The sequence below is a fragment of the Taudactylus pleione genome, unplaced genomic scaffold (assembly GCF_031769625.1).
Source record: "Taudactylus pleione unplaced genomic scaffold, aTauple2 ptg000702l, whole genome shotgun sequence".
Lineage (NCBI taxonomy): Eukaryota > Metazoa > Chordata > Amphibia > Anura > Myobatrachidae > Taudactylus > Taudactylus pleione.
In genome coordinates this window covers 550,604-576,251 of record NW_028285104.1, presented here as the reverse complement: position 1 = coordinate 576,251, position 25,648 = coordinate 550,604, and the positions used below count along the sequence as shown (strand labels likewise).

General features: G+C 45.3%; 1 protein-coding gene across 2 annotated transcripts in view; it reads right to left on the bottom strand.

The window, feature by feature from the left end:
• MCF2L2 (MCF.2 cell line derived transforming sequence-like 2) overlaps positions 1-25,648 on the bottom strand; it is a 382,435-nt gene that overhangs the window by 3,184 nt on the left and 353,603 nt on the right. For both annotated transcript variants that reach the window (XM_088456383.1, XM_088456384.1), the window contains exons 30-32: positions 23,829-23,944; positions 23,564-23,676; positions 13,664-13,764 (exon numbers count right to left, since the gene is read on the bottom strand). In XM_088456383.1, coding sequence (XP_088312509.1) covers positions 13,664-13,764; positions 23,564-23,676; positions 23,829-23,944 — 330 coding nt within the window. The remainder of the gene's footprint in view (positions 1-13,663; positions 13,765-23,563; positions 23,677-23,828; positions 23,945-25,648) is intronic.

Here is a 25,648-nt window from a genome sequence, read left to right as displayed (position 1 = left end):
TCAGACCCGTTCGCGAGCGGCAGAACGCTCACAAGCGGGTCGATGTTCCCCACTGCGCATGCGCACGACGGAGGGAGCTCCGTCGTGCGCATGCGCGAGACCCGGGGAGCGAGGGCTTTCCATTGCTCCGGGTCTCGCTTCAAAGGGGGCGTGCTGTCGATGTTGATTGACAGCACGCCCCCTTTGGTGGGCGTGCCGGGGGCGTGCCTGCCAGACGGATGCGTTCCCATGGGAACGCCTACCGTTCAAGCCGGCCCCACTGACATCACTAGTGATGTCAGTGGGAGTGATTTTGGCTCTGATAGAGCCAAAATCACTCCTGGGCTTGCGGCAGCGAGACCCTACCGCAGGGTCTCCATCGCAAGCCCGATGGTCGCGATGGTCAAGACCATCGCGACCATCATCATGGACGCTCGCATAAGCTGTGGGTGGTAACCCACAGCTATACGAGTGTCCATGAGGACGCTCCAAAAAAAGGTAGGAGGGCCCTGATTCAGAGCGAGCGCTCTGGTCAGAGCATTCAGCTCTGAATCAGGCCCTCAATCCCATGACCTCAGTGCTGTGAGGCAAGAATACTCTAAAAGGCAAGACAGAATAATTACTATTAACCTGTAGATGTTTAGATACTACTGTAATCAATAATAGTACTGTATACTTTAGTGATATTAGAAACACCTATAAAAATGTTTCACAACTCAGAATCTGAACTTTAAATATAGTTTCAGAGTGTGAGAGCCAGAGATGACAGCATCTAAAATCATTATTATTATTAGTAGTATTATTAAAAGGAAGGAAGATTTAACAATAGCTGGAGCAAGTGTTATGTTTGATACAGCTGTAACTGCTTTCACAACCATGTTGTTAAGTAATCTCCAAGTTTACACAAAAGTTACTAACTGCCTTGGGAGGACACATTCCTAGTAGATTACAAAGCATTTGTGAGTCGTACAGCGCTTAGAACATCAGAAGAAAAATGTGTCCTACATATAGTAATGGCTTAGCAATAAGCATGACAGGCACTACCACTAGGTGTACCTAAGTGGTTGACGACGATACCATACAATGAGGAGCCTAAAACACAGTATATGTGATAAAATATCTCTTTTTCTGTGTGGTTATTGTCACTACAGTGCCCCTCACTGTGCACAGGCCACTGACACTGAGTAGCAGGGGTCGTCATGGCAGCTCCTTCCCAGTAATGCTGCTTGCTTCTGCTCCCCCATATTAGTAATGGACTGGGGGAGGGATACAGCACACATCACATTTTGAATGCAATGTATCCCGCCACTGATCACATGCATGGCAGCGTTTATTAACGCTGTGCAACAAAGAAATAATATTAATATGTTTCCTTTCTAAATATTTTACTAATTTGAGGTCAAGAAAAACTAATATGACTTCAGAATGTTTTTATTAGCACTAGTTTTTCAGCCACACAACTAGCGCTATATGTACTTCAGTAATATAGTCATAGTGAAAAGCAATTTTAAAATAATCTGATATTTTCTTCATACAACATTAATAACAGTTGTTTCAATTCAATCAATCACAAATATGAAAACAAAACAGAACAACATACAGCAACCGAAAGGACTATCTCAAATAGTGGCCGATACATGAGAGAGCTTTCTCTTAGCTTGTGCTTTGTCTCCTTTTCTGGGGCATCTCGTGTCACTGTCCAACAGTAGTCAGCAAGCATAGTAGCCTTCCATCTACCCCGATATCTATGTTCCATTGCTGAAATGTCTTGGTGGAATCGCTCACCATACTCGTCACTCAGCGCAGTTATCAGGGAAGAAGTCCAGGTGAGAGTCGAGAAAGGGGATTTTGAGCGGCATGTTGCAGCCTAATTGATGATACTTTTCTAGAAGGTTGTCCCCATTCTCAACATAGTTTCCAGCTCTTTTGTTACCCAAGAAGCCATGCACAACACCTTTAAAGGCTTCCCAAGCCGCTTCCTCACTAATCTGGAGGACTTGGTCGAAGATTTTATCCGTAAAACGTTGACTAATTTGCGGACCAACAAAGATCCCTTCCTTAACTTCAGCATCATTCTCAGGTACTTGAAATCTTCTCCATCTTTGTTCATCACCTTTAGCATTCCTGTATTCAGGTTTGCCAACCTATGATGCCAAAATTCCCTAGCATTTAATAAATTACCCCTACATTATATATGGGCTATATCTTGGAACAGAGGGCCTGATTCAGAGCCGGACGCTCTGACCAGAGCGCTCGCTCTGAATCAGGGCCCTCCTACCTAAAAATGGAGCGGCCTCTTGGACGCTCGCATAGCTGTGGGTTACCACCCACAGCTTATGCGAGCGTCCATGATGATGGTCGCAATGGTCAAGACCATCGCGACCATCGGGCTTGCGACGAGACCCTGCGGTAGGGTCTCGTGGCCGCAAGCCATGGAGTGATTTTGGCTCTATCACGGGAACGCCTCCATCTGGCAGCCACGCCCCCGGCATGCCCACCAAAGGGGGCGTGCTGTCAATCACCATCGACAGCACGCCCCCTTTGGTGCAAGACCCGGAGCGACAGCTTGGCTGTCGCTATGCGGGTCTCGCGCATGCGCACGACGGAGCTCCCTCCGTCGTGCGCATGCGCATTAGGGCACCATCGACCCGCTTGCGAGCGCCCTACGGGTCTGAATTAGGCCCAGAGAGCTTTAAAATATCATATTCATTCTTCGCATGCTGAAATCAATTAGAAGTACCCGTTTTTTACAGCGGAAACATTTTCACTGTTACACACAGGGGTTACACACACTAATTACCCAGGCCCGAGACAGATGCCCCCCCCCCCCTACTACTTGTCAGCAGCCCAGCACATGCTGCTGTGTGCTGGGCTGCAGTGGGAGACTGCTTGCAGCTGCTAAGCAGCAGCAGCAGTCTCCTCTCCTCTGTCTGTGGGGGCGAGTGATCACACTGATCGCGTCCCCCTCCCTGGATTTGCGCTGGGCTAAGGGGCTCACAGCGCCCCCTCTCCAGCATGAAACGGCGATGAAAATAGTTTTTTTTCTTTTTTTTCTAAGGGGGCATGGCCACACCTCCCACAATTAGGTCACAGACCCCGGGCCAGCTCTTTACAGTCCTGGTTGCACAGTGATATGCAAGGGACAGTTCTTCTCATAAGAGCTGAACCTTGCAAAGAGAGAATTTCAGGGTTAATGACCCAGGAGTCCTTCTGCGCACACGTGGCTGTTGGCATGTACAGTACATGCGAAAGCTACGGGGGACTCTGGGAGGGATCCTACTGGATCCCACTCGGGAAAGACTCCGGTAAGAAGCCCAAGGGTTTAAATTCGGCAACACCGTCTATAGATGCCTACAGGGAATAAGCTCTGGAAAGTTTTGCTTTCCGGATTTTGATGCATTTGCAGAAAACTGCAATTTTGAAGGTTTGACTGCATTTTTGAGGATAGTGCATCCTGCCCTGGGAGTGCAGAGCGAGGATATGCTGCCACAGAAAGGGGAAAGCTGTTCAGCAGCTATGGGGTGAGGTGGCCGGAGGGGAGTCTGTTTAATTAATAATAAAGACTGTTGGGTTTGTGCCTATGCCTTAAAATTGGGGATTTGCCACGATAGCAGTGTTAAAGTAACAGTGGCTTAGGATTGTTACAGGTATGTCAAGATTAAATGGAAAAGGGAGGAAGCACCCACTTCTTATTTTCTATATAGTACAGTAACTATTCCGATCACAGTCAATGTAGAGCTGCACTGACTGATATTTACTGTATATGCTTGCTGAGTATTCCTTCTCTCTATATTTGTGGTAGAACTGCACACAAGTGGCTATCTGCCATTAAGGAAACGCCACTGGCATCATGAGGGGGGTGCAGGCTGCACCCGGGTGTCACTCTCGGAGGGGGTGACACCAAAATGCCAGTTCCTCTGCAGTGACAGAGCCGGGTGCTATCAGTCAAGGAGGGACAGGCTGAGAGACTTGTGAGCTGAAATCTCGCGAGATCTGGAGAGAACTCCCAAGAAGCTTTGCTGAGAGGAGGACATATTCTAAGGGTTAATTTAAAAAAAAAAAAGATGTGAAGTCCCCCCCCAAAAGGCTAACCAGCCCCGGACTTGCCAGCCTGTCCTGGTACCTAAAATTACGGGGAACAAAACGTGTAGGGTTCCAACGTAAATTAGGTACCAGCACCAGGCTGCAGGGCCAGTCCTGGTTTTAATTATAGGGGGGAAAAATTGCGTAGAGGTACCCCTATATTTAAAACCAGCACCGGACCCTTTCTAGCAGGGGGCTGAAGCAACAGCCCTTTCACCAGTCCCCCCAGCTGCAGCATCAGTCCTGACCGCTAGTCAGCCCAGGCCAGGGATCCCTGGGGAGTTGGGGACCCCCCCCAATAAAGGGGTCCACCTATCTAGGGCACCCCTGGCCTAGGTTGATAACCCGGGGCTAACCCTGCCACCCTAGGGCGGTGGTTGGCGGGTTGATAGTGTATGTAGTGTGTAAAAAATTTAATTAACAACATTGTTTTTACAGTCGAACTACAGGTCCCAGCAAGCCTCCCCCACATGCTGGTACTTGGAGAACCACAAGTACCAGCATGTACGAGCAGCAGCTATGTCTCCGGGCCGCTAGCGGGACATCCACCCGCTGCGGCTCCGAAACAGTGATCAATGAGATCACTGTGTGTGTACGAGCAGCAGCAGCGGCGGCTCTGGTAGCCACCGCTGCTATGTCTCCGGGCCGCTAGTGGGACACCCTCCCGCTGCGGCTCCGGAACACAGTGATCAGTAAGATCACTGTGTAGGAGCAGCAGCAGCAGCTCTGGTAGCCGCGGTTGCTGCCATGTACCCCAGCGCCCCCGCCCACTCTTTTCCGGCCTCAGCTCCGCCTCCCCATCCCCATGTGTCCCAATCACTGCTGGCCCCAGTGATCGGGCAATATATGAACAGTTATAAAATAAATAAAATATATATATATATATATATATATATAGATACACACACACACACACACACATGTGTGTGTGTAAGCAGGAGCAGATTTCTATATATATATATATATATATATATATATATCTCGGTCGATGGATATTGCAGAGCCTCTGTTTAGGGATGGCAACCGACCATTGATGGTTTGCAAACCATCGATTGTCTGACTGAAACCAAGTGGGTTTGCCATTGCTGGTGGCCATCAATGTTGCACAATCGATGGCAACCCTCAATCGATGTTTCGGAAACATCAGCAGTTGTGGTCTACACAGATCTCCTCGACCAATCGCGAAACAATTGATGGCTTCTAACGATGGTTGAACCATCGATGGTACAGCCGTCAATGGCCATCACTACAGTATAACATAAAAATTGCTATTTTTATGGTATACTGGGCCTGATTCAGAGCCGGACGCTCTGACAGAGCGCTCGCTCTGAATCAGGGCCGTCCCTCTTGTTTTTCAGAACGGCCTCCTGGCATAGCTGTGGTTGACCACCCACAGCTATAGCGAGCGGCCAGGAAGATGGTCGCGATGGTCAAGACCTTCGCGACCATCGGGCTTGCGATGAGATTCTTGTGGTAGGGTCTCATTGCCGCAAGCCCTAGAGTGCTTTCGGCTCTACCACTTGTGATGTCAGTGGGGCCGGCCACAGACGGTAGGCGTCCCCATGGGAGCGCCTCCGTCTGAGTAGCCACGCCCCCGGCCCGCCCACCAAAGGGGGCTTGCTGTCACTCAACATCGACAGCACGCCCCCTTTGGTACGAGACCCGGAGCGACGGTTTGCCCATCACTATCCGGGTCACCTGCATGTGCACGACGTAGCCGGCTCCGTCGTGCGCATGCGCACTGGGCCAACATCGACCCGCGAGCGGGTCTGAATCAGGCCCACTGTGTTTAAAAAAATATATATTTTCAAATAAAATAGTGATGGATACGTTTAAAATTATGTTCGTGACCTAATTCAATCATAAAAGAAACCGACAATTTTGGAGTGGTTTTTGGAAAAATAATTACTCAGGGATGTCAGTAGTGGACTTCCGGCTCTATTAGAGCTGGAAGTCCACTCGGCATTGCGAGTGCGGAGACCCTACCTTAGGGTCTCCTCGCAATGCCGATGGTCGCGATAATCGCAACCCTCTCCTGCCCGCTCGCACAGCTTAGCGAACGGACAGGAAAAAAAAAAATACTCCCCACCCTGATTCAGAGCATGCGCTCGCAAATAGCGAGCGGCTCTGAATCAGGCCCTAAGTCTTGGCACTGTAGTCACTCCCTTCCTCCAGAGTGTTACACATGGACCTGCCTTCCCAGGATGGCTGGATGTCCAGATTACATCATACCAAGATGACTGAGCTCATGGACCGGAGGAGTGGGAATTGCCAGGAGGGAGGCCAGGCCCACAGTGAGGGACAGGAGCTGTGCAGGTAAGAGAGTCTGGAGGGTAGTAGAAGGCAATGCCAGAACCAAAAATGGGGTCCCAGATCTGCTGTGTGACAGTAGCCCCTTCTAGAAGTCGCCACTGGGCACTCAACTCGAGGCTTGGTGGGAAATTAGAGATGGAACTTCTTCACCAGAGCAGGAGCATGAACATTTGAAGCACTGACCCAAGCCCTCTCCCCAGGACCATATCCCTTCCAATCAATTAAATGCTGGAGTTTACCATGAAGATGCAGTGAATCCAGCATACTTTTGACTTCAAATTGCTCCTGCGGTTGAGTCTAGGGGGAAAATTTACTAAAGTGAGAGTTTTTAGAAGTGAGTTTTAAAAGTGATGTTGCCCATTCTACTTAACATTTAACTAGCACCTTCCAGTAGACAATAGCTAGAATCTGATTGGTTGCTATGGGCAACATCACTTTTAAAACTCACTTCTAAAAACTCTCACTTTAGTAAATTTACCCCTAGATCTTGGAATGAGGTGGGTACCCAAAGATAAGATGGTAGATGAAGTTTGCAATAAACTGGATTGATGACTTGAGATATGCTGAAGGTTTCAATGTAACATGGAGCAAATTTCATAGAGGGAAGATGAAAATTTTGTGCGGAATTCAAAACCTTATCCCCTGGTTGCAGATTTGGAATAGCCTTCATTTTCCTATCTGCGAAGAATTTAGAACATTGAGAAGTCTTAATAAGAGATCTGATGCCAATTTTTTTTTTAAACCCTCAAAATAAAGATACTGTCACTGGAACTGAAGAAGTGGTCATGGCAGCGAAGGAAGGACCAGAGGATACAGGCTAGAGACTTTATGGAATGTGGTGGTCTCATTGTAATGGTTATTGTGAGCAAATTTTGCCGAATGAAGGAGCTCAGATCAATCATTCTCTGTGCCAAAGAAATGTTTCAAGGTCTCAATTGACACTTTCAGTTAGCCCAGTGGATTGTGGGTGATAAGCAGAAAAGTTGAGCTGGATATGTAGTGCCCTGCACAAATAATATCCAAAATGTTGCCAAGAACTGGACTTCTCAGTAGGAGACAATCTCACTGGGACAACCGTGCAGATGGAAAATCTCCTGGATGAAATACTGGGTGAGAACTGGAGCTGATGGAGAGACTTGGAGTGTACAAAATGCGCCATCTTGGAAAACCAATCCACCACTACCCAGATGTTGATGTATTTATTTACCTGTATTTACCTAACCTTTTATAGCTCCCTATCTAACTCTCTTCTTATAGTAAACACCTATCACATCTTCTCTGTCTTCAATTTAACATCCTCCTAACCCTAGGCCAACTTTCCAGTGTGATTGGATTATACAACCCACCAAGAACATCTGCAATCGGGCTGGACCAATTTGCAAAATGTAGCACCTATCCTTGTGTATCAACACCTATTTCCCTATAGATTGTAAGCTTGCAAGCAGGGCCCTCTTACCCTTATGTATGTCTTTTATGTATGTATGTTTTTTACAACCCAGTATAATGTTAATTCAAATTGTAAGCGCGACAGAATTTGTTGCGCTATATAAGAAACTGTAAATAAATAATAATAAATTTATTAGATTAGAAATGTGGGACCAGGAAATGCCCGGAATAGGCAATGGTAACAATGGATCTGTAGGACTTTGGATGGGACCTTGTTCTGTGCACAGGCTGAGACAAGTTGTTGTACACCTTGATGAATTGTGGGCCACCAATAATTTTGAGCAATGAGTTCCAGGGTCTTTCAGACACCAGCATGTCGAGTGAATCTTGAGCAGTGTGCCCACTGAAGATTTTTTTTCTGAAGACTTGGAGGAACAAAGGCTTTACCCAAAGTAGAGGTGAAGATCTGTGCGACAGTTGCTGCAAACTCCGGATTGAGACTAGACTGTCTTTCTGTTGGAACCTCTTCATCTCCTATCATGAAATGGGAGAGCACATCTGCCTTGCAATTTGAAGATCAAATAGAGCCTGGCATTGATTAATAGATTGAGCTGATTTGAAGTACAGAAGGTTTTTATACTCCGACAACAGTTACAAGAAACTGAGCACCCTCAAAAAGGTATCTCCATTCCTCCAGTACTAGCTTGTTTCGAATAGAGTCATTTTTCTCAGCAGACAAAAATATTTTAGAAAGTGCCCACATGTATGAAACTTGCTGTTTGAAGCCCTCTGAGAAAGAATTGCCTTGACAATTGTGTGGCTATTAAATAACGAAACTGATGCTATAAATTATGTTTAATTATATTAAATACATTTTAACTCTGATCCCCTTATATGTACTCCCCTTCTGCATCCACACACTGCTGCATTCTTATTTCACATTGGTCAAAGCCATGCTGTAGCACATTATCTGTCTACTGTCACAACAGCTCCCTCGCTTTCTTCTTTACCTTGGTAACTGATGCAAATAGGGTTCCCTTGAGTACAGGTTTGACTCTAGGGATAAGAAAGAAGGCACACAGTGCTACTGTAGGTCTGAGTATGGAGGGTGTTTTAGCACTGCAATCTGTTTCTCGGCCAAAAACGGCTTCAAAGAAAGAGCTGTGTGGGCTGGTCCTGATGGAGAATGAAACCATTTTTCCACAACTTTGACCTCTTTTTTCTGATTGTTACCCGCAAAGTTGCTAGAAAATTTTTGTACTAATGTTGATTCATCATTTGGATGTTGAGCTGATGGTGTCACACTCAAATTGTGTGACTTACTTGCCATTTGCTGCAGGTCAGGATTTCTGCCTTACCTTGTTCAAGAACCATGGAGTGACGTCACCATCATGCACTTTGTCAGCTGATAGCATTCTTCCAGTGGGAGTGCTCCTGTCTCAGCTGACCTCAGCAGCCTATCAGGAACTTGCAACAGATTCATATCCCCTGTGAGAACTCCCACTGGTGCCAGAGCAAAGTGTTGCTTCCTAGAGTTCAGTTCTAACCTGTAGCTCCTTTGTGCAGAAAACCATCACTGCTATCTGGCTCAATATCTACAGTTTCTGTGTCCTGATTTGTGTGCTGCTGTATTCCAGTTTAGGAATAATAAGCTTTTCCTAACAACTTAGAAAACATCAGTTTCAGCCTGTTATCCAGCTCAGTGCAATCACCAGCTGCACTGATTAGAGGATTTCTGCAATCAGCTTCTGCATGTCTGTTCCTGACCCTGGTTTTGTTTCTGACCTGCTTCTGTCTAATCCCTGGTACTGCATTTGGTTATCTGGTTCTGATCTCGGCTATCCTCTGTGACCTGCATACGTCTGCTCCCTGGTACCATTAGTCCGTTGGTTTTGACCCGGCCTGTTGACTACGCTGAGAATCTTCTCCATTACATCCAGAGTACATCAGCACCGGTATAGGGGAACCTATTCTGAGGGCCACGACCTGTGTGTCGGATGCAGCCAAGCCCATACCCTCTTGCGAGGGTCCCTGGTGAACACCACCGGCACATTAGACTCCGCGCCTCTTAAATAGTTATTGTCAATTCCCACAATACGGGTTGCGTCCATTAACCATCCGAGAGTTGTGACAGATGGTCAATTCGAACATGTTTCAATTTTTTTCCAGTTTTTTTTTTAACGTGCAAGGCCTTCCTGGACGTTCATAATCTTAGACATCCTCACAACCGGCACTAAATCTTTTGTGACTCTCAAACCACTATGGGCACTAGTGTCTTCCTTTACTTTTTGAGATTAATGGAAGTGGATACAGGTTCTTGACAGCAATATCATTCAAACCACGATAGTCAATGCAAGGATGAAGGTCTCATCTTTTTGCTTGACCAAAAGAACCCAGCGCCTGCTGGAGAGGTAAAGGAATGATCCCTCTTTATAGATTTTTTTATATATTCTGACATAGCTTGTGTTTCGGGAAGGGAAAGGGGGTAAACCCTTCCTCTTGGAGGCATTTTCCCAGGTATTAAATTGATAGGACAATCCCAAAGACGATGTGGTGATAAATTACAGCACCTTGCTTGCTAAATACATCTTGAAATTTTTATGTAGATCCGATGAATGGTAAATTTCCCAGAGGCATTTTGGAGAGGCAGAACTTGTTTGAGATGAAGAATGGCATAGTAGTAGCCCCAGACCAGAATTTGAGATGAGGATTAATCAATGAGCATGTTATGCAGATGTTAAAGACCAAGGATCAGCTTACTGGTAACCTTTAAGATAACTAGGAACAAGATAGAATTGGAATGAAGTGCACCTACTAAGAGGTTCACTGAAAGAGTTTGCTGCAGAATGTACCACCAGGAATTCGACTTCCATCCAAACCTGTAAGATAGACTGAAGTAGGTCTAGGTGTCAAGAATAATGCCAATTTTTTCACTAAGGCTGCATAAATAACATTTCCAGCTGCTCCTCAGGGCTGGTAAATAAACTGACCCCGAATGATATTTCAGAGTCACGGATCTAACATAGTCTTTCCTATTAGAAGAGAGTGAAAGGATTGTCCTAGGCTGACTTCTTCTCCATTAACCAAGACCAGGCATTTATTTCTTAGGGCATAACCCAACAAATGACTAGAATCAGCACAGTATAGGCACAATTTATCTTTGAAGTGTTGCTCCTGTTCTTCAAGTGTAAGGTGGGATAAATGCATAGGGTCCTCAGAACTAGGAAGGAGATAATTAATTCAGGGGTCCAGATGAAGGTTAAAGCGCTCCACTCTATTCCTCTCTTGAGCTATCTCACAGAAACGTAGATCCACTCGGTTACACCAAAAATTAATCCATCCAAAGTAGGAGGAAGTTCAAGGGCAGCTAATTAATTCTTTGATCTTATCAGATACTGCCCTCTGAGCAGCTGCCCAGATTCATCAAATCAGGTTTTGAGATCACTGTCATATTTGGCTGGAGTTGGCAAACAGAGACCTGATGCCACGAGAGGAGAACTGGGTTTCCCTTGATCGTGTAATGGAGATGTAGTTTGATTCACTAATGAAACCTGAATAGCATGAGCTGGCCTTGATTAGTTTCTTTTTTCTCCATTCTGTTAGCCAGATCTTGGACCCGATATACTGTATGTTTGGGGCTGGCTTACCTGTTGAATCCATTGGGCCAGTACAAACTGTCATGACATTAGTGAGGATTGGCATTTGGGTCAGAGCCCCTTGGGCTAGCAGTGGTGACTGGAGTGTTAGTAAAGCTGGAAAGCCGAACACTACTTCACATGCTGACTAAAATCAAAAGCTTTAATATCACAACTGAGATGACACAACAATAGCAGTGTACTGTTGCCCAGGTTCAGGTATCAATAATCAACAAATATACAAGGTGCAGTATGCAGAGTTCTTGGATTATAAATCAGGGTACAAGTAGCAAAGTTCAGGTTTGCAGCAATCCATGAAATACTAATAGATTATCAGAATAGCAGAATGTCAGTACAACTGGATAGCACAGCAGGATATCACACACAGTACCGGTTAGCTGGATTGCACGGCAGGATTCCAGGATTAAACAGTGCAGGTTATCAGGAAAGTCCGGCAGAAAAACATAATTGCACCATGCAGATTAGCAGTATTACACCGCAGGATTGCTCAATGCAAATCCATCAGGATGATGCAGCAAGATAAGAGATCTTTTGTTATAAATTATATTGTCACGTCACTTGTGTCCAAAAAGAGTAGCAACCCAAGAAATGAACGCATTAACTGATAAACCAGTGATTAAAGAGGACATTTCAGCACTTGCGTAAGAAGCACTAGGAGAAAATAAAGGTGCCTGAGCACTGGATGAAAGTGTCTGGTTCCATACCCAAGACACTGAGAAAATATTTGCAGGGAGTCTTTTCTTTGTCCATACATGCTGTGGTTGGTGGCCCATAAGGTGTTAAATAAACTAGTTGATTGTCAGAATTGCACCATATGTGGGCACACTAAAGTTGAACAAAGTTAAGATTTTTTTCTACCTGCGCTTTAAAAACTGGATCTATGTCAATCCAATATCACGCATGCAGAGAAGTGACCAACAATCTGATTCAGAATCAAACTGACCTACCTGAATATGGCCAGAATCGCTTATTAGAACCAGTGGCAAACGCAGGATTTCTAGAGGGGGGTTTCCAAATGCTTGATTTTAGAGAGAGTGTGGCCAGTCCATAAGTAGGGTAGAATAAGCACTTAACCAGCTTTAATATGCATCTTACAAGGTATATTGTGTGTCATAATTCCAGCATATAGAGAACCAGGAATCACCTTAAGCCATTAGATGTGCCAGTAGGCCATCCTGCCTGAGCTGAATGTTTTTATTTTAGATATGGGCACCATTCCAGTGTATTAGAGCAAGTACAGGAGTCTGGGAGCAGCAGAATTACCTAGCACTGCCCTGGACATATATAGCAGCACATCCCTAACAGTGAATGTTTTCCAGATCTCCTAGTTGGTGCACAGGTTATTTATTACTGGCTGATACATGTTAAAAGATCCACAGGTGGTGCTAATTATTTCATATGTGATACTGAGAAGAACATGCAGCACTAGTAAAATTATATTATATTACTATTTCTATTGTTGTCATGGTGTGGGCTGGGGAGGGGGGTTTCCAGGCAGACGGAAACCCCCCCTGCGTTTGCCTATGAGAACATCCAATAAAACATTTCATAGTTTCCCTAAAAGCGGTCACCTATCAACATCAATATGTATTAATATCGATAGTGAAAAATAGATGTAATATTTGTACAGTTGCCATCTTTTTTCTGTAGTCATTCTTAAATAGTTACAGTACAATAAGCAGCTGATACTGGATAGTGTGTAATCTCCCTATATAGCATAAATTCAGCTAATTGATTGGAATAAGCGACATCACAGGAGACGTAACTGCTATTCACAGTTTTTAGAGAATAAAAAAAACCTACATACATACCCCTTCGGGATTCCAGCGGTCGGCGCCGGGATTCTGACAGGTGTCAGGAATCCGGCGCCGGGATTCTGAGCGCGAGAATCCCTGTGGTCGGGATATTGACCGCATCCCATTTATGAGTACTGCTTCTCTAGACAGCAGCAAACACACTAAAAGGCACTGATAACATCTAAGAAGCATGAGTGAGCTGCTTTCCAAATAAGGTCACACAAGAAACACAACATTACATGTTGGACTTTAGTGCATGATAAAAGCTGTATAGGATCAGTGGTGCTGGAGACTGCTATAGTATTAGTGCTCTGTGCATTATGTGTGCATATTATTATGGTTAGTAACTATCACTATGTACTATTGCCTTTACTGTATGTGAGTGGTCCTTTTGTATAATGATTGACATCTATCTTTTCTCTGATAGTGTTTGATGTGAAATATAATTACCTGCACTGTTATCTTTCTGGCAGAGATTAACAGAAGTTATTGGTGTTAATATACTGGAAGGTACCCAGGCTTTCCGTTTTGAAACTAGTTCCTTCACCAACCTAAAGTTAAACACAAAGTTAAAAACAGTCAAACAGCTTTGTCACAGATTTATTACATCAAAGAATGTGGATGAATAAAAGCTAAAATCGACAGCACACCACAAAACTTCATAGCTTAAACAGTTATTGTCATCTGAGCACTTTCTGTACAGACAATTTTAATGTGTCTGCAAGGGGTTAATCTCTTCCCATTTATCTTCACACGGGTTACAAAATTGAGTAAGATCGCATCTCCAAACAGAAGTGACCACTGTGCAGGTAAAAGGGCCCCTTAAATGTGATATTCACTGAAACATTTGTATTGAAATCAATGAAGTTGTCTCCACTTCTCCAGAAGGGAAATACATGAACTGATAGAGGATATCTACCCAAAATAGTTTTTCTTTACAATAGAAAATTGATGCGTTAGCCGGGCAAATCCTGACACTGCTACCAGCAGTTACACAGCTAAGAAACTAGCCATTAAGGTCTAAAGCTGGCCACACATCTAAAGATTATCTGTCAAACCAGCAAACTAGTTGATTGGTTGGAATGAAAATCTGGTAAGGTATGAAAGCAAATGACAATCAGCAATTTGCTCCAAAACGCCGGAAAATGGACAAAAACTGTACAAATTGTTTAGATCAAACATTTAACAAACTTGTCTGAACGACCATTTTCATCTGTTTTCTGGCATTTAGGAGCAAATTGTTGATCATCATTTACTCCCATACGTTACCAGATTTTCATTCCAACCAATAATCTAGTTGGATGAAAGTTGGTCTAGTGTGTGGCCAGCTTTAACCTGATGAATTTACAGAGTTGAACAATGACATTGCTGACCACATGCAACATGGTCTGACTCTCATTCGACACAACTGGTACACATTATACCTTATGGATCACATAAATAAATAAATAAATATGCGCATGCCAAGCATTTATATATATGTTGTTATTGTCTAGGTGACAATGAATTGCTTCATTCAGCACAGGTAAAATCGTTAGTAAATTACTATAAGTGAGAAATTTAGAAGCAAATTATTGTGTGTCTGATGGAACTGAGGGCCTGATTCTGACCCGCTCGCGAGCGCTGAGCTAGATGTTGATCGACAGCACGCCCCCTTTAGTGGGCGTGCCGGGGGCGTGGCTGCCCAGACGGAGGCGTTCCCATGGGAACGCCTACCATCTGGAGCCGGGCCCACTGACATCACTAGTCATGTCAGTGGGAGTGCTTTTGGCTCTGATAGAGCCAAAAGCACATAAATGACCAGGGAAGGGGGGGAATAGGGGGATATAGTTTGAGCACAGGATATAATATATTGGATATAATTAGTCAAAAGAATAATGAAAATCCACAATTATAAATATCAAACCCTAGTATAGGTGTCAAGCAAAAATATTGTAAAGTGTGGAGGTGCTCCCCATGAGAGTATAGATAAACGTAGTATGGGGTAGAAGAAGAAAACTCTCTTGTTGGGGGCACTCGAATGTAAAGGTTATAATAAGAATAATATATAAAAAATAACTTTTATTAGATATATTTTAAAATACCAAAAACAAGTCTGAGCCTGTTACTTATTGGCATTACTGTTGGAATAACAGCTATAAATTATCACAAGCAGAACACGAACATACATAGAACATAAGACAACATATAATACAATACTTATCACAATTATGTGAAGCTAAGTGAAATATTACAAATAGGTCTATAATTCTCTGTCTCATACAATATTGAGACCTATATAAAACATATACTAGTTCAATGACCTCATAATGTCGTCATAGCACAATGGCTAATCAGAATTACGGCAGAAGCATACAAGGAAATCTTCTAGAAAAGAATGTGATAATAACCATACAATATTCAATATAGGTTACGTGAGATATCACAGCACAATAACACTGAACAGTAATCAGAGAAATACAATGATAAGGGGGCCAGATGAAATAATAGCTGACCCTGCAAATATCAAAATGAATATAAGTAAATCACAGGTTGTAATGAGAGGCAGATCACACGTAGGTCGCCTGTGATGCCACCCAGGTACTTGTAGACAGTAAGGTTATAGGAAAAAGTAAAGCTACTCCTTTACGTGGAGTTTACAAAATAGCAGCTGCTGCATGCCATTGTATAACCATTGAATGGCATGTGAGCGTACTATAAAGGTACTCCCAGGGTAGGGAATAAGTACAATGAGTATCTGCTGTTGGACTGCGTTAAAAAGAAGGTCCTGGTGTAAACATTGCAGGAACCTCTAATAGGCGCACCCCAATGAGAGTACTCATAGAGACAATAGTTATCGTAATGAAATAACACAGCATAGGTTTGCGATCTGTGCTGCTGCCAGTCATATACCAAAGGTAGTGGTGAGTGGTGGGAAACCCAGATCGCATATGCAGTGATAGGAAGAAAGAGTATGAGTGTAGCTGCACTATGGCTAGTACAGGACAAGTGGAGCTCTGTTGCCCTAAAGGTATTGCAGGGTCACAAACTTGTCTCTGTTAAATAAAGCCACTCAGTGCGCTAAAGAAAGTGTAGTATGAAAAGTACCTGAGCGCTCACCTCCAGGGAGCCGGTGTGTAGTATAGAAAATCTGCCACTAGAAGAGCCTGTCAGTATGCTGCCATTCGGGGATTCGTCATGGCAGCATACTGACAGGCTCTTCTAGTGGCAGATTTTCTATACTACACACCGGCTCCCTGGAGGTGAGCGCTCAGGTACTTTTCATACTACACTTTCTTTAGCGCACTGAGTGTTTACACCAGGACCTTCTTTTTAACGCAGTCCAACAGCAGATACTCATTGTACTTATTCCCTACCCTGGGAGTACCTTTATAGTACGCTCACATGCCATTCAATGGTTATACAATGGCATGCAGCAGCTGCTATTTTGTAAACTCCACGTAAAGGAGTAGCTTTACTTTTTCCTATAACCTTACTGTCTACAAGTACCTGGGTGGCATCACAGGCGACCTACGTGTGATCTGCCTCTCATTACAACCTGTGATTTACTTATATTCATTTTGATATTTGCAGGGTCAGCTATTATTTCATCTGACCCCCTTATCATTGTATTTCTCTGATTACTGTTCAGTGTTATTGTGCTGTGATATCTCACGTAACCTATATTGAATATTGTATGGTTATTATCACATTCTTTTCTAGAAGATTTCCTTGTATGCTTCTGCCGTAATTCTGATTAGCCATTGTGCTATGACGACATTATGAGGTCATTGAACTAGTATATGTTTTATATAGGTCTCAATATTGTATGAGACAGAGAATTATAGACCTATTTGTAATATTTCACTTAGCTTCACATAATTGTGATAAGTATTGTATTATATGTTGTCTTATGTTCTATGTATGTTCGTGTTCTGCTTGTGATAATTTATAGCTGTTATTCCAACAGTAATGCCAATAAGTAACAGGCTCAGACTTGTTTTTGGTATTTTAAAATATATCTAATAAAAGTTATTTTTTATATATTATTCTTATTATAACCTTTACATTCGAGTGCCCCCAACAAGAGAGTTTTCTTCTTCTCCCCCATACTAGAGCCAAAAGCACTCCTGGGCTTGTGGCAGCGAGACCCTAGCGCATAGGTAGGACGGCCCTGATTCAGAGCGAGCGCTCTTGTCAGAGTGTCCGGCTCTGAATCAGGCCCTGATCACGTTGGATGCTCTATGATCAGTCTACGCTCATTTACAAATAGTAAAAAGCAAAAATATGTTAGTTAATAGCATAAGCCTTTATTTGGACAAATCCAAAGCACATGAATCTGTAAAGCAAGGCAGTATAATTTAGAAAGTAGCTGAACAACTTATTATTCTCGATACACAAGTAAAGGCCCCTAAACATAACCAATGTTTTGGGCCAATTCATCGATCCCCAAATGCTGGGGTCGGGGCATCGGTGAAATCCAACATGTTCAATTTCACTGATTTGTCGATCATGATCAAAATATGGGCCTGATTCATTACTCATCGCAACTGCGAATACGCACACAGTTGTGCAATTGCTGTGTTTTGCGCATGTGTATGCAACGCAATTCACGTGCGCAAAGTGCTCATATCGATCACAGGGCCCGATTCACACCCAGCTGACGATGTTTGCAATCTGCGCATGCGTACAAGTGCACGAACCAGTCACTGCAATTGGGAAGCGTTCACAGCCAGTACACAGACGCTGCGCAAGGGGGAGGTCGATGGTAACGGGGGTGTGGTGGTGCAAACGCAGGCGTGTCTGTGTGTGTCGGAACGCCATTTAAGGGGTTTGCTTAATTAAGATGCATCGTCAGCATACACGTCACATGGATAAATTAAACACAGCAGCACTTCCTCGCGGTAGGGTATGGTCAGCCACAAGTGGGTCCGATGTCAGCCGATGTTACCGATTGTTTAATACACTTCCTGGAGATGACGTATGTTACTAAGGGAAAGTGGGCGTCTTGTGTTAGGCTGGTGGGCGTCTAATTTCATACCGCAATCGCATGGCAAACATAGGGGGCGTGCTAATGTCTTGCTAGCGATCAAAGGATTTGCATACTTTGGCTGCTGATGGCTGCGTGTGAACACAGCGTTGCGACCGGGTCTGAATCAGGCCCACACTGCGATCGCAGTATCTACGCAGTCCCATTGCAGAGTGATTGACAAGAAGGGACCGTTTGGGGGTGGTTGGGGAAACGCAGGCGTGTCAGTGTGTCAGTGCGTTTCAACGCTGCTGCATGGGAGTGCATAAATTAGCCACTGTGATGGCATAAGCAGCTTGAACTTTCACTGCGTGCCATGAAGTTAGCAATTTCTAAGTAAGGTCAGGGTTCTGTAATTCTGCGTGAGGGACCCATGGTATTCGATGTTACCGAGGCTTTCGCTATTTGTCTAAGTATTATGGATATGTGTAAGGGGATGTGGGCGTCCTTATGTTAGGCTGCGACGGCATTGCTATTGCAAATATTAGCATATACGCAGTGCGATTACGGAGCTGCGATCACAATAGCGATCCTTGCTGAATCAGGCCCTATGATCGTGATCAGCAAATTGTTAATTTTTAACATGTAGAATTTCACAGATTCCCCAACAGATTGGCGACCATCTATAGTCCACTGACTATGATTAGAATCCATTTTATATTACTTTTATTGTATTGTAGTAATATTATCTTTTAGATTTTATTTCTGTGTGGATTCCATTTTCATCCTGTTAAAGACAGTACAAAGCACACATGTGACCAGGCCCTACCAGAGGGGGGGCTAGGGGGGGAAACTTCCCTCGGGCCTCTGACTGGTAGGAGGCCATAAAATATTCTGACATTGTGTTTGTGTTCCAAATTTTTTTTTATACATATTTATCCATTTGCTAATTTCAAAATAATAAAAGTTCAAACCTAGCGCCTATACATGTCAATTGGTTCATTTGCACCTATGTATGTGCTTATTGCTCTCTCTGGGCCTGATTCAGACCCGCTCGCGAGCACTATGCGCTCGAGAAGCAGGTCGATGGTGGCCCAGTGCGCACGCGCACAACGGAGCTGGCTCCGTCGTGCACATGCGCGAGACCCGGATAGCGATGGACCCTTTGGTGGGCGGGCCAGGGGCGTGGCTGCCCAGACAGAAGTGTTCCCATGGGAACGCCTACCGTCTGGGGCCGGCCCCACTGACATCACAAGTAATGTCAGTGGGTGTGCTTTCGGCTCTGTTAGAAAGCACTCTGGGGCTTGTGGCAACTAGACCCTACCACAAGGGTCTCGTCGCAAGCCCGATGGTCGCGATGGTCTTGACCATCGTGACCATCTTCCTGGCTGCTCGCTATAGCTGTGGGTGGTCACCCGCAGCTATGCGAGCTGCCAGGAGGACGCTCTGAAAAACAAGAAGGCCGGCCCTGATTCAGTGCGAGCGCTCTGTCAGAGCGTCCAGCTCTGAATCAGGCCCTCTGTGCATAATGCATCTGGCCAAACAGACACATGAGAACATCACTTGTCCTTGAGATCTGCTGGGATAAGTGACTTGCAACTTGGCTAGGGAATAGTTTCTTTATAATTAGGAAACTGGACTTGACTGTTTGGTGCTCAATATTTACTTGAGGAATTGCAGAATTGGCGTGTTATTTTTATTATGACAATGCTCGTGCTTGTATAGAGTCAACAAGTTTTGCTTTTATTAATACATTTTAAAATAACACTTTTTTTTACGTGAATAACTGAACACTTTTAAAGGTAAATAACATAAATTAAGTAACAGGGTTGTAATTAGGGCGGTGCGGCTGGTGCCCTAGCGCAGAGCAAAATTGGCCGCCGCTGCAATGTCCATTTGAAGCGGTGCGCTCGGCTCATTCTCTACAGTCTCCTTCCAGCACTTGCCATGCTGTCAGAACTTCAGGAGAGGAGAGGTGAGGGAGAGTGGTGTCTGAGCATGGGGGTGAGGTTACACAGACTCAGCAGGAGCTATCAGGCTCACAGGGAGGAGGAGCTGCAGCCAAAAAGTTAGTGTGCGTGTGATTGCTGGCGTAGAATTAGGATAAATGCGTGTGTGATAAATTAGGGTAAGTGTGTGTGTGTGGGGGGGGGGGCAATTGAGGTGCTGGGACAAATTAGGGTAGTGGGAGAAATTATTTTTGGGGTACTGGAAAAGGTCAAGGGCATGAGGGGTGCGGTTTGAGGTGTGAGAGGAACAGTGTGAGGTGTGATGGGGCAGTATGACCTTGGGGGAAGGGAGTCACCTGTAGAGTGAGCAGTGAGGTGTGATGGGGCCGGGCAGTGTGAGCTACGGGGGAAGGGAGTCAACTGTCAAGTGAGCAGTGAGGTGTGATGGGGCAGTGTGAGCTGCAGGGGAAGAGAGTCAGCTGTGGAGTGAGCAGTGACGTGTGATGGGCAGTGTGAGCTTCGGGGGAAGGGAGTCAGTTGTGGAGTGAGCAGTGAGGTGTGATGAGGCAGTGTGAGCTTCGGGGGAAGGGAGTCAGTTGTAGAGTGAGCAGTGACGTGTGATGGGGCAGTGCGAGCTGCGGGGGAAGGGAGTCAGCTGTCAAGTGAGCAGTGAGGTGTGATGGGGCAGTGTGATCTGTGGGGGTAGGGAGTGAGCTGTAGAGTGAACAGTTAGGTGTGATGGGGCAGTGTGAGTTACGGGGGAAGGGAGTTAGCTGTGGAGTGAGCAGTGAGGTGTGATGGGGCAGTGTGATCTGTGGGGGTAGGGAGTGAGCTGTGGAGTGAGCAGTGGGGTGTGATGGGGCAGTGTGAGTTACGGGGGAAGGGAGTTAGCTGTGGAGTGAGCAGTGAGGTGTGATGGGGTTAGTGTGAGCTACGGGGGAAGGGAGTTAGCTGTGGAGTGAGCAGTGAGGTGTGATGGGGCAGTGTGAGCTACGGGGGAAGGAAGTTAGCTGTGGAGTGAGCAGTGAGGTGTGATGGGGCAGTGTGAGCTACAGGGGAAGGGAGTTAGCTGTGGAGTGAGCAGTGAGGTGTGATGGGGCAGTGTGAGCTGTGGGGGTAGGGAGTGAGCTGTAGAGTGAACAGTTAGGTGTGATGGGGCAGTGTGAGCTATGGGGGAAGGGAGTTAGCTGTGGAGTGAGCAGTGAGGTGTGATGGGGCAGTGTGAGCTACGGGGGAAGGGAGTTAGCTGTGGAGTGAGCAGTGAGGTGTGATAGGGCAGTGTGAGCTATGGGGGAAGGGAGTTAGCTGTGGAGTGAGCAGTGAGGTGTGATGGGGCAGTGTGAGCTACGGGGGAAGGGAGTGAGCTGTAGATTGAACAGTTAGGTGTGATGGGGCAGTGTGAGTTACGGGGGAAGGGAGTTAGCTGTGGAGTGAGCAGTGAGGTGTGATGGGGCAGTGTGAGCTACGGGGGAAGGGAGTTAGCTGTAGAGTGAGCAGTGAGGTGTGATGAGGCAGTGTGATCTGTGGGGGTAGGGAGTGAGCTGTAGAGTGAACAGTTAGGTGTGATGGGGCAGTGTGAACTGCAGGGGAAGGGAGTCAGCTGTGGAGTGAGCAGTGAGGTGTGATGGGGCAGTGTGAGCTACGGGGGAAGGGAGTTAGCTGTGGAGTGAGCAGTGAGGTGTGATGGGGCAGTGTGAGCTACGGGGGATTGGAGTTAGCTGTGGAGTGAGCAGTGAGGTGTGATGGGGCAGTGTGAGCTACGGGGGAAGGGAGTTAGCTGTGGAGTGAGCAGTGAGGTGTGATGGGGCAGTGTGAGCTACGGGGGAAGGGAGTTAGCTGTGGAGTGAGCAGTGAGGTGTGATGGGGCAGTGTGAGCTACGGGGGAAGGGAGTTAGCTGTGGAGTGAGCAGTGAGGTGTGATGGGGCAGTGTGAGCTGTGGTAGGAGGGAGCCAAATGAACTTCTAACAGAAATCCTGGAACTAAGACTTTCTGGGGTGTTTCCCAACATCACAATTGCTCTGCACATTTTCCTCAGTTTGCCAGCATCTGTTGCTTCTGTGAACAAACATCATTGTGCTGAAGAATGTAAAAAACTATCATTGCTCAACTATGGGGCAAAAGCGATTGAATGGTCTGGCCATTCTCAATATTAACTCTGATTAGGCACAAAAGTTGGATTTCTCCAAATTGATTGCTGCATATGCAGAAAATAAAGCTAGGAAATTACTTCTACTTTGAAATCTCCAATAATCTAGTACATCAGTATATGTATACAGTATTCATTTGTAAACTTTAATAAAGTTAAGCATTAAAATAAAATTAAAATACATTTTATATGCATTATTAATGTTTTTTTTGTTTGCTTTTAAGAAAGAGGGGATAAGCATTTTCTTCCCTGCCAAAGGAATATAACAGATGTTCGAATAATTAGGAGTCATCTATACTCAGCATGACACCTTCTGTACATTCCAGGTAAACTATTATGGAAAAGAACATTTCTTGGTGTATTTCCAATATAGTAAAAACATTACAATGCAAATAAAACATGTAAAAAGGACAATACCAATGAATACCCCATGAATGTCTAAATTAAGTTGTAAACCAAGCTTTATTTTAGTAGCAAAATGAAATAAATGACGATAATGGTGTTAGTAGGCAGTAACACATTAACCATGGAGATTTCTGAGACAATTGTGGGTGGCACATTTCATGGACCCCAAATCCTGCAAAATAGGAGCAGATTAAGGCCCTGATTCAGAGCCGGACGCTCTGACAGAGAGCTCGCTCTGAATCAGGACCGGCCTTCTTGTTTTTTAGAGCGGCCTCCTGGCCGCTCGCATAGCTGTGGGTTACCACCCACAGCTATAGCGAGCGGCCAGGAAGATGGTCGCAATGGTAAAGACCATCGCGACCATCAGGCTTGCAACGAGACCCTTGTGGTAGGGTCTCGTTGCCGCAAGCCCCAAAGAGAGTCTCACAGAGCCGAAATCTCTCCCACTAACATCACTCGTGATGTCAGTGGGGCCACCCCCAAACGAAGGCGTTCACATGGGAACGCCTCTGTCTGGGCAGCCACTCCCCCGGCCCGCCCACCAAAGGGGGTGTGCTGTCACTCAACATCGACAGCACACCCCCTTTGGTACGAGACCCGGAGCAACGGTTTGCCCGTCGCTATCCGGGTCTCGCACATGCGCACTGGGCCACCATCGACCCGCTTGCGAGCGCATTGCGTTCGCGAACGGGTCTGAATCAGGCCCTAAGTTTCCGCATATGAATGTACTAACTGAATATTTATATGCATAACACCCCCTCCCCCCAAAAAATACTGATGTGCACTTGCCGCTTTTGTATTTTAATAGGAACATTTATTAAGAGAAGCGACTGTAATTTGTGTTACTTTTTCCATACCATTTACACTTATTATTAAATAATGTCATACTATTAGAACTCACCACTGTCCATTTTCTCCACACTGTTGAAACTGTACAACATCCCCTTGTTGAAGTGGAAAAGCTGCAGGCGAACATGTCTCAAAACTGCTTTCAACACAGAAAAGACTAGAGCCCTGTAAATGCAAACAATATGCATATTAGCAGAACTATTACACCGCATTATTATCAGCATTCAGTGCTTGTAAGAATGGGGTACTGTAGCTATAGTGGGTGCAGTTGCTATGGGGCCCAGAGGATTAGGTGGCCCACACTATGTAACAATTACTTTGGTATTAGTAGATTCTTCTTCAATATCAGAGGAATTTGAGAGTTCATCATTGCTGGAAGGAATGGTTGAAAAATCTTCATATGTTTCCAAGGAATTCAGATGCCTTGGCCAACCTTAGGAAGACAAACATCACATAACAATTTATGTCTTACAAATTAGAAAAACAAAAAAACAGTGACTCAGAGTACCAAACAATGCAGGACAAGGACATGGTTTATAAACATTCCTGCATCTACAATCATAACACTCACATAAGCAGCAGGGCGGCAGCAACCGAACGTTAGGTGCCGTTGTAGGGAGTATAAGATAATGTAAGTAAGGAAAAGGAGAAGAATATGAGCAAAGAGGGCCCTGCTCGTGAGAGCTTATATTCTAAAGGTGAGGCGCAGACAGACAGGGGTGACACAGATGAGGGAGACTGAGGAAGGAGCAGTTGGTTAGGATCAGAGCTGGATGGCTTTGATGAAGAAGTGGGTCTTGAGAGCCCTTTTGAAGTTTAGTAGAGGTGGAGAGTGAGAGAATTCCCGAGGTAGGGAGCAGCACCGGAAAAATCTTGGAGGTGGGAATGGGAGGAAGTAATCAGTTGGTAGGACAGGCAGCATGCATTTGTGGAGCGAGGCGGGCAGGCGTGTGAAGGAAAATAAGATCAGAGATGTAAATGGGAATGAGGAATGCAGTTGAGAGCTTTATAAGTGTGAGAAACTTGAATTGGGTTCTGAAGGGGAAGGGAGGAATGTAGGAGAGGGGAGGCATATGTAGTACGTTTGGAGAGGAAGATGAGTCAGGCAGCAGCATTGAGGACTAACTGGAGTGAAGAGAGATGGGAGTCAGAGAGGACAGATAGGAGGAGGAAACAGTAGTCCAATCTTCAGATGACCAATGAGTGGATGAGGGTCTTAGTTTCCTCCAGGGTAAGAAAAAGTTATCCTACAAATATTTATTAGATGGAAATGGCAGAAATGCAAAAGGTACTGAATGTGTGGTTTGAAGGAGAGGGTGGAGTCAAGGATGACTCTAGAGGAGATGGTTGTGCTGCCAGTAGATAATGAAATTGTGGGAGGTGAGGTTTTGCGGAAAGATGGGAAGATGATCAGCTCAGTCTTAGACATCCAGGGAGAAATAGCAGAGAGGTAGCTGGAAATACGAGTGAGGAGAGAGGGGGAGAGGCCAGGACAGGAGAGGCATATCTGAGTGTCATAAGCATAGAGTTGATATTGGGGGCCAAAAGAGCTAATGGGCTCAACTAGAGAGGACATAAAGAGGAAGAATAGGAGAGGTCCCAGAGTAAATCCTTGGGGGACACCTAATGTTATTGGAAGTGGGGGGAAAGTGGAGTCATGAGAGGAGACGGAGAAAGAGTGGTCAGAAATATAGGAGGATAGCCAAGAGAGGGTAGTATCATGCAGATTGAGGGAGTGAAGGATTTGTAGGAGGAGAGGGTGGTCCAAAGTGTCAAAAGCAGCAGAGAGGTCAAGAATAATGAGCAAAGAGTAGTAGCCCGTGGATTTGGCAGCAAGGAGGTCATTGCTGACTTTTGTGAGGGCAGTTTCAGTGGAGTGGAGAGGACGGAAGCCAGACTGAAATGGGATAAGCAGGGAGTGGGAGAAAAGACAGTCGGTAAGGCATTTGTAGACAATACGCTTAAGTTTGGAGGCAAATGGCAGGAGAGAGATGGGGCAGTGGTTGGAGTGAGTGTAAGGATCAAGGGTGGATTTTCTAAGAATACGGAGACAAGGGAATGCTTGAATGCGGAGGTGGCATTGCCTGATGTGAGAGAGAGATTGAACAGATGGGCAAGATAGGAACAGACACCAAGA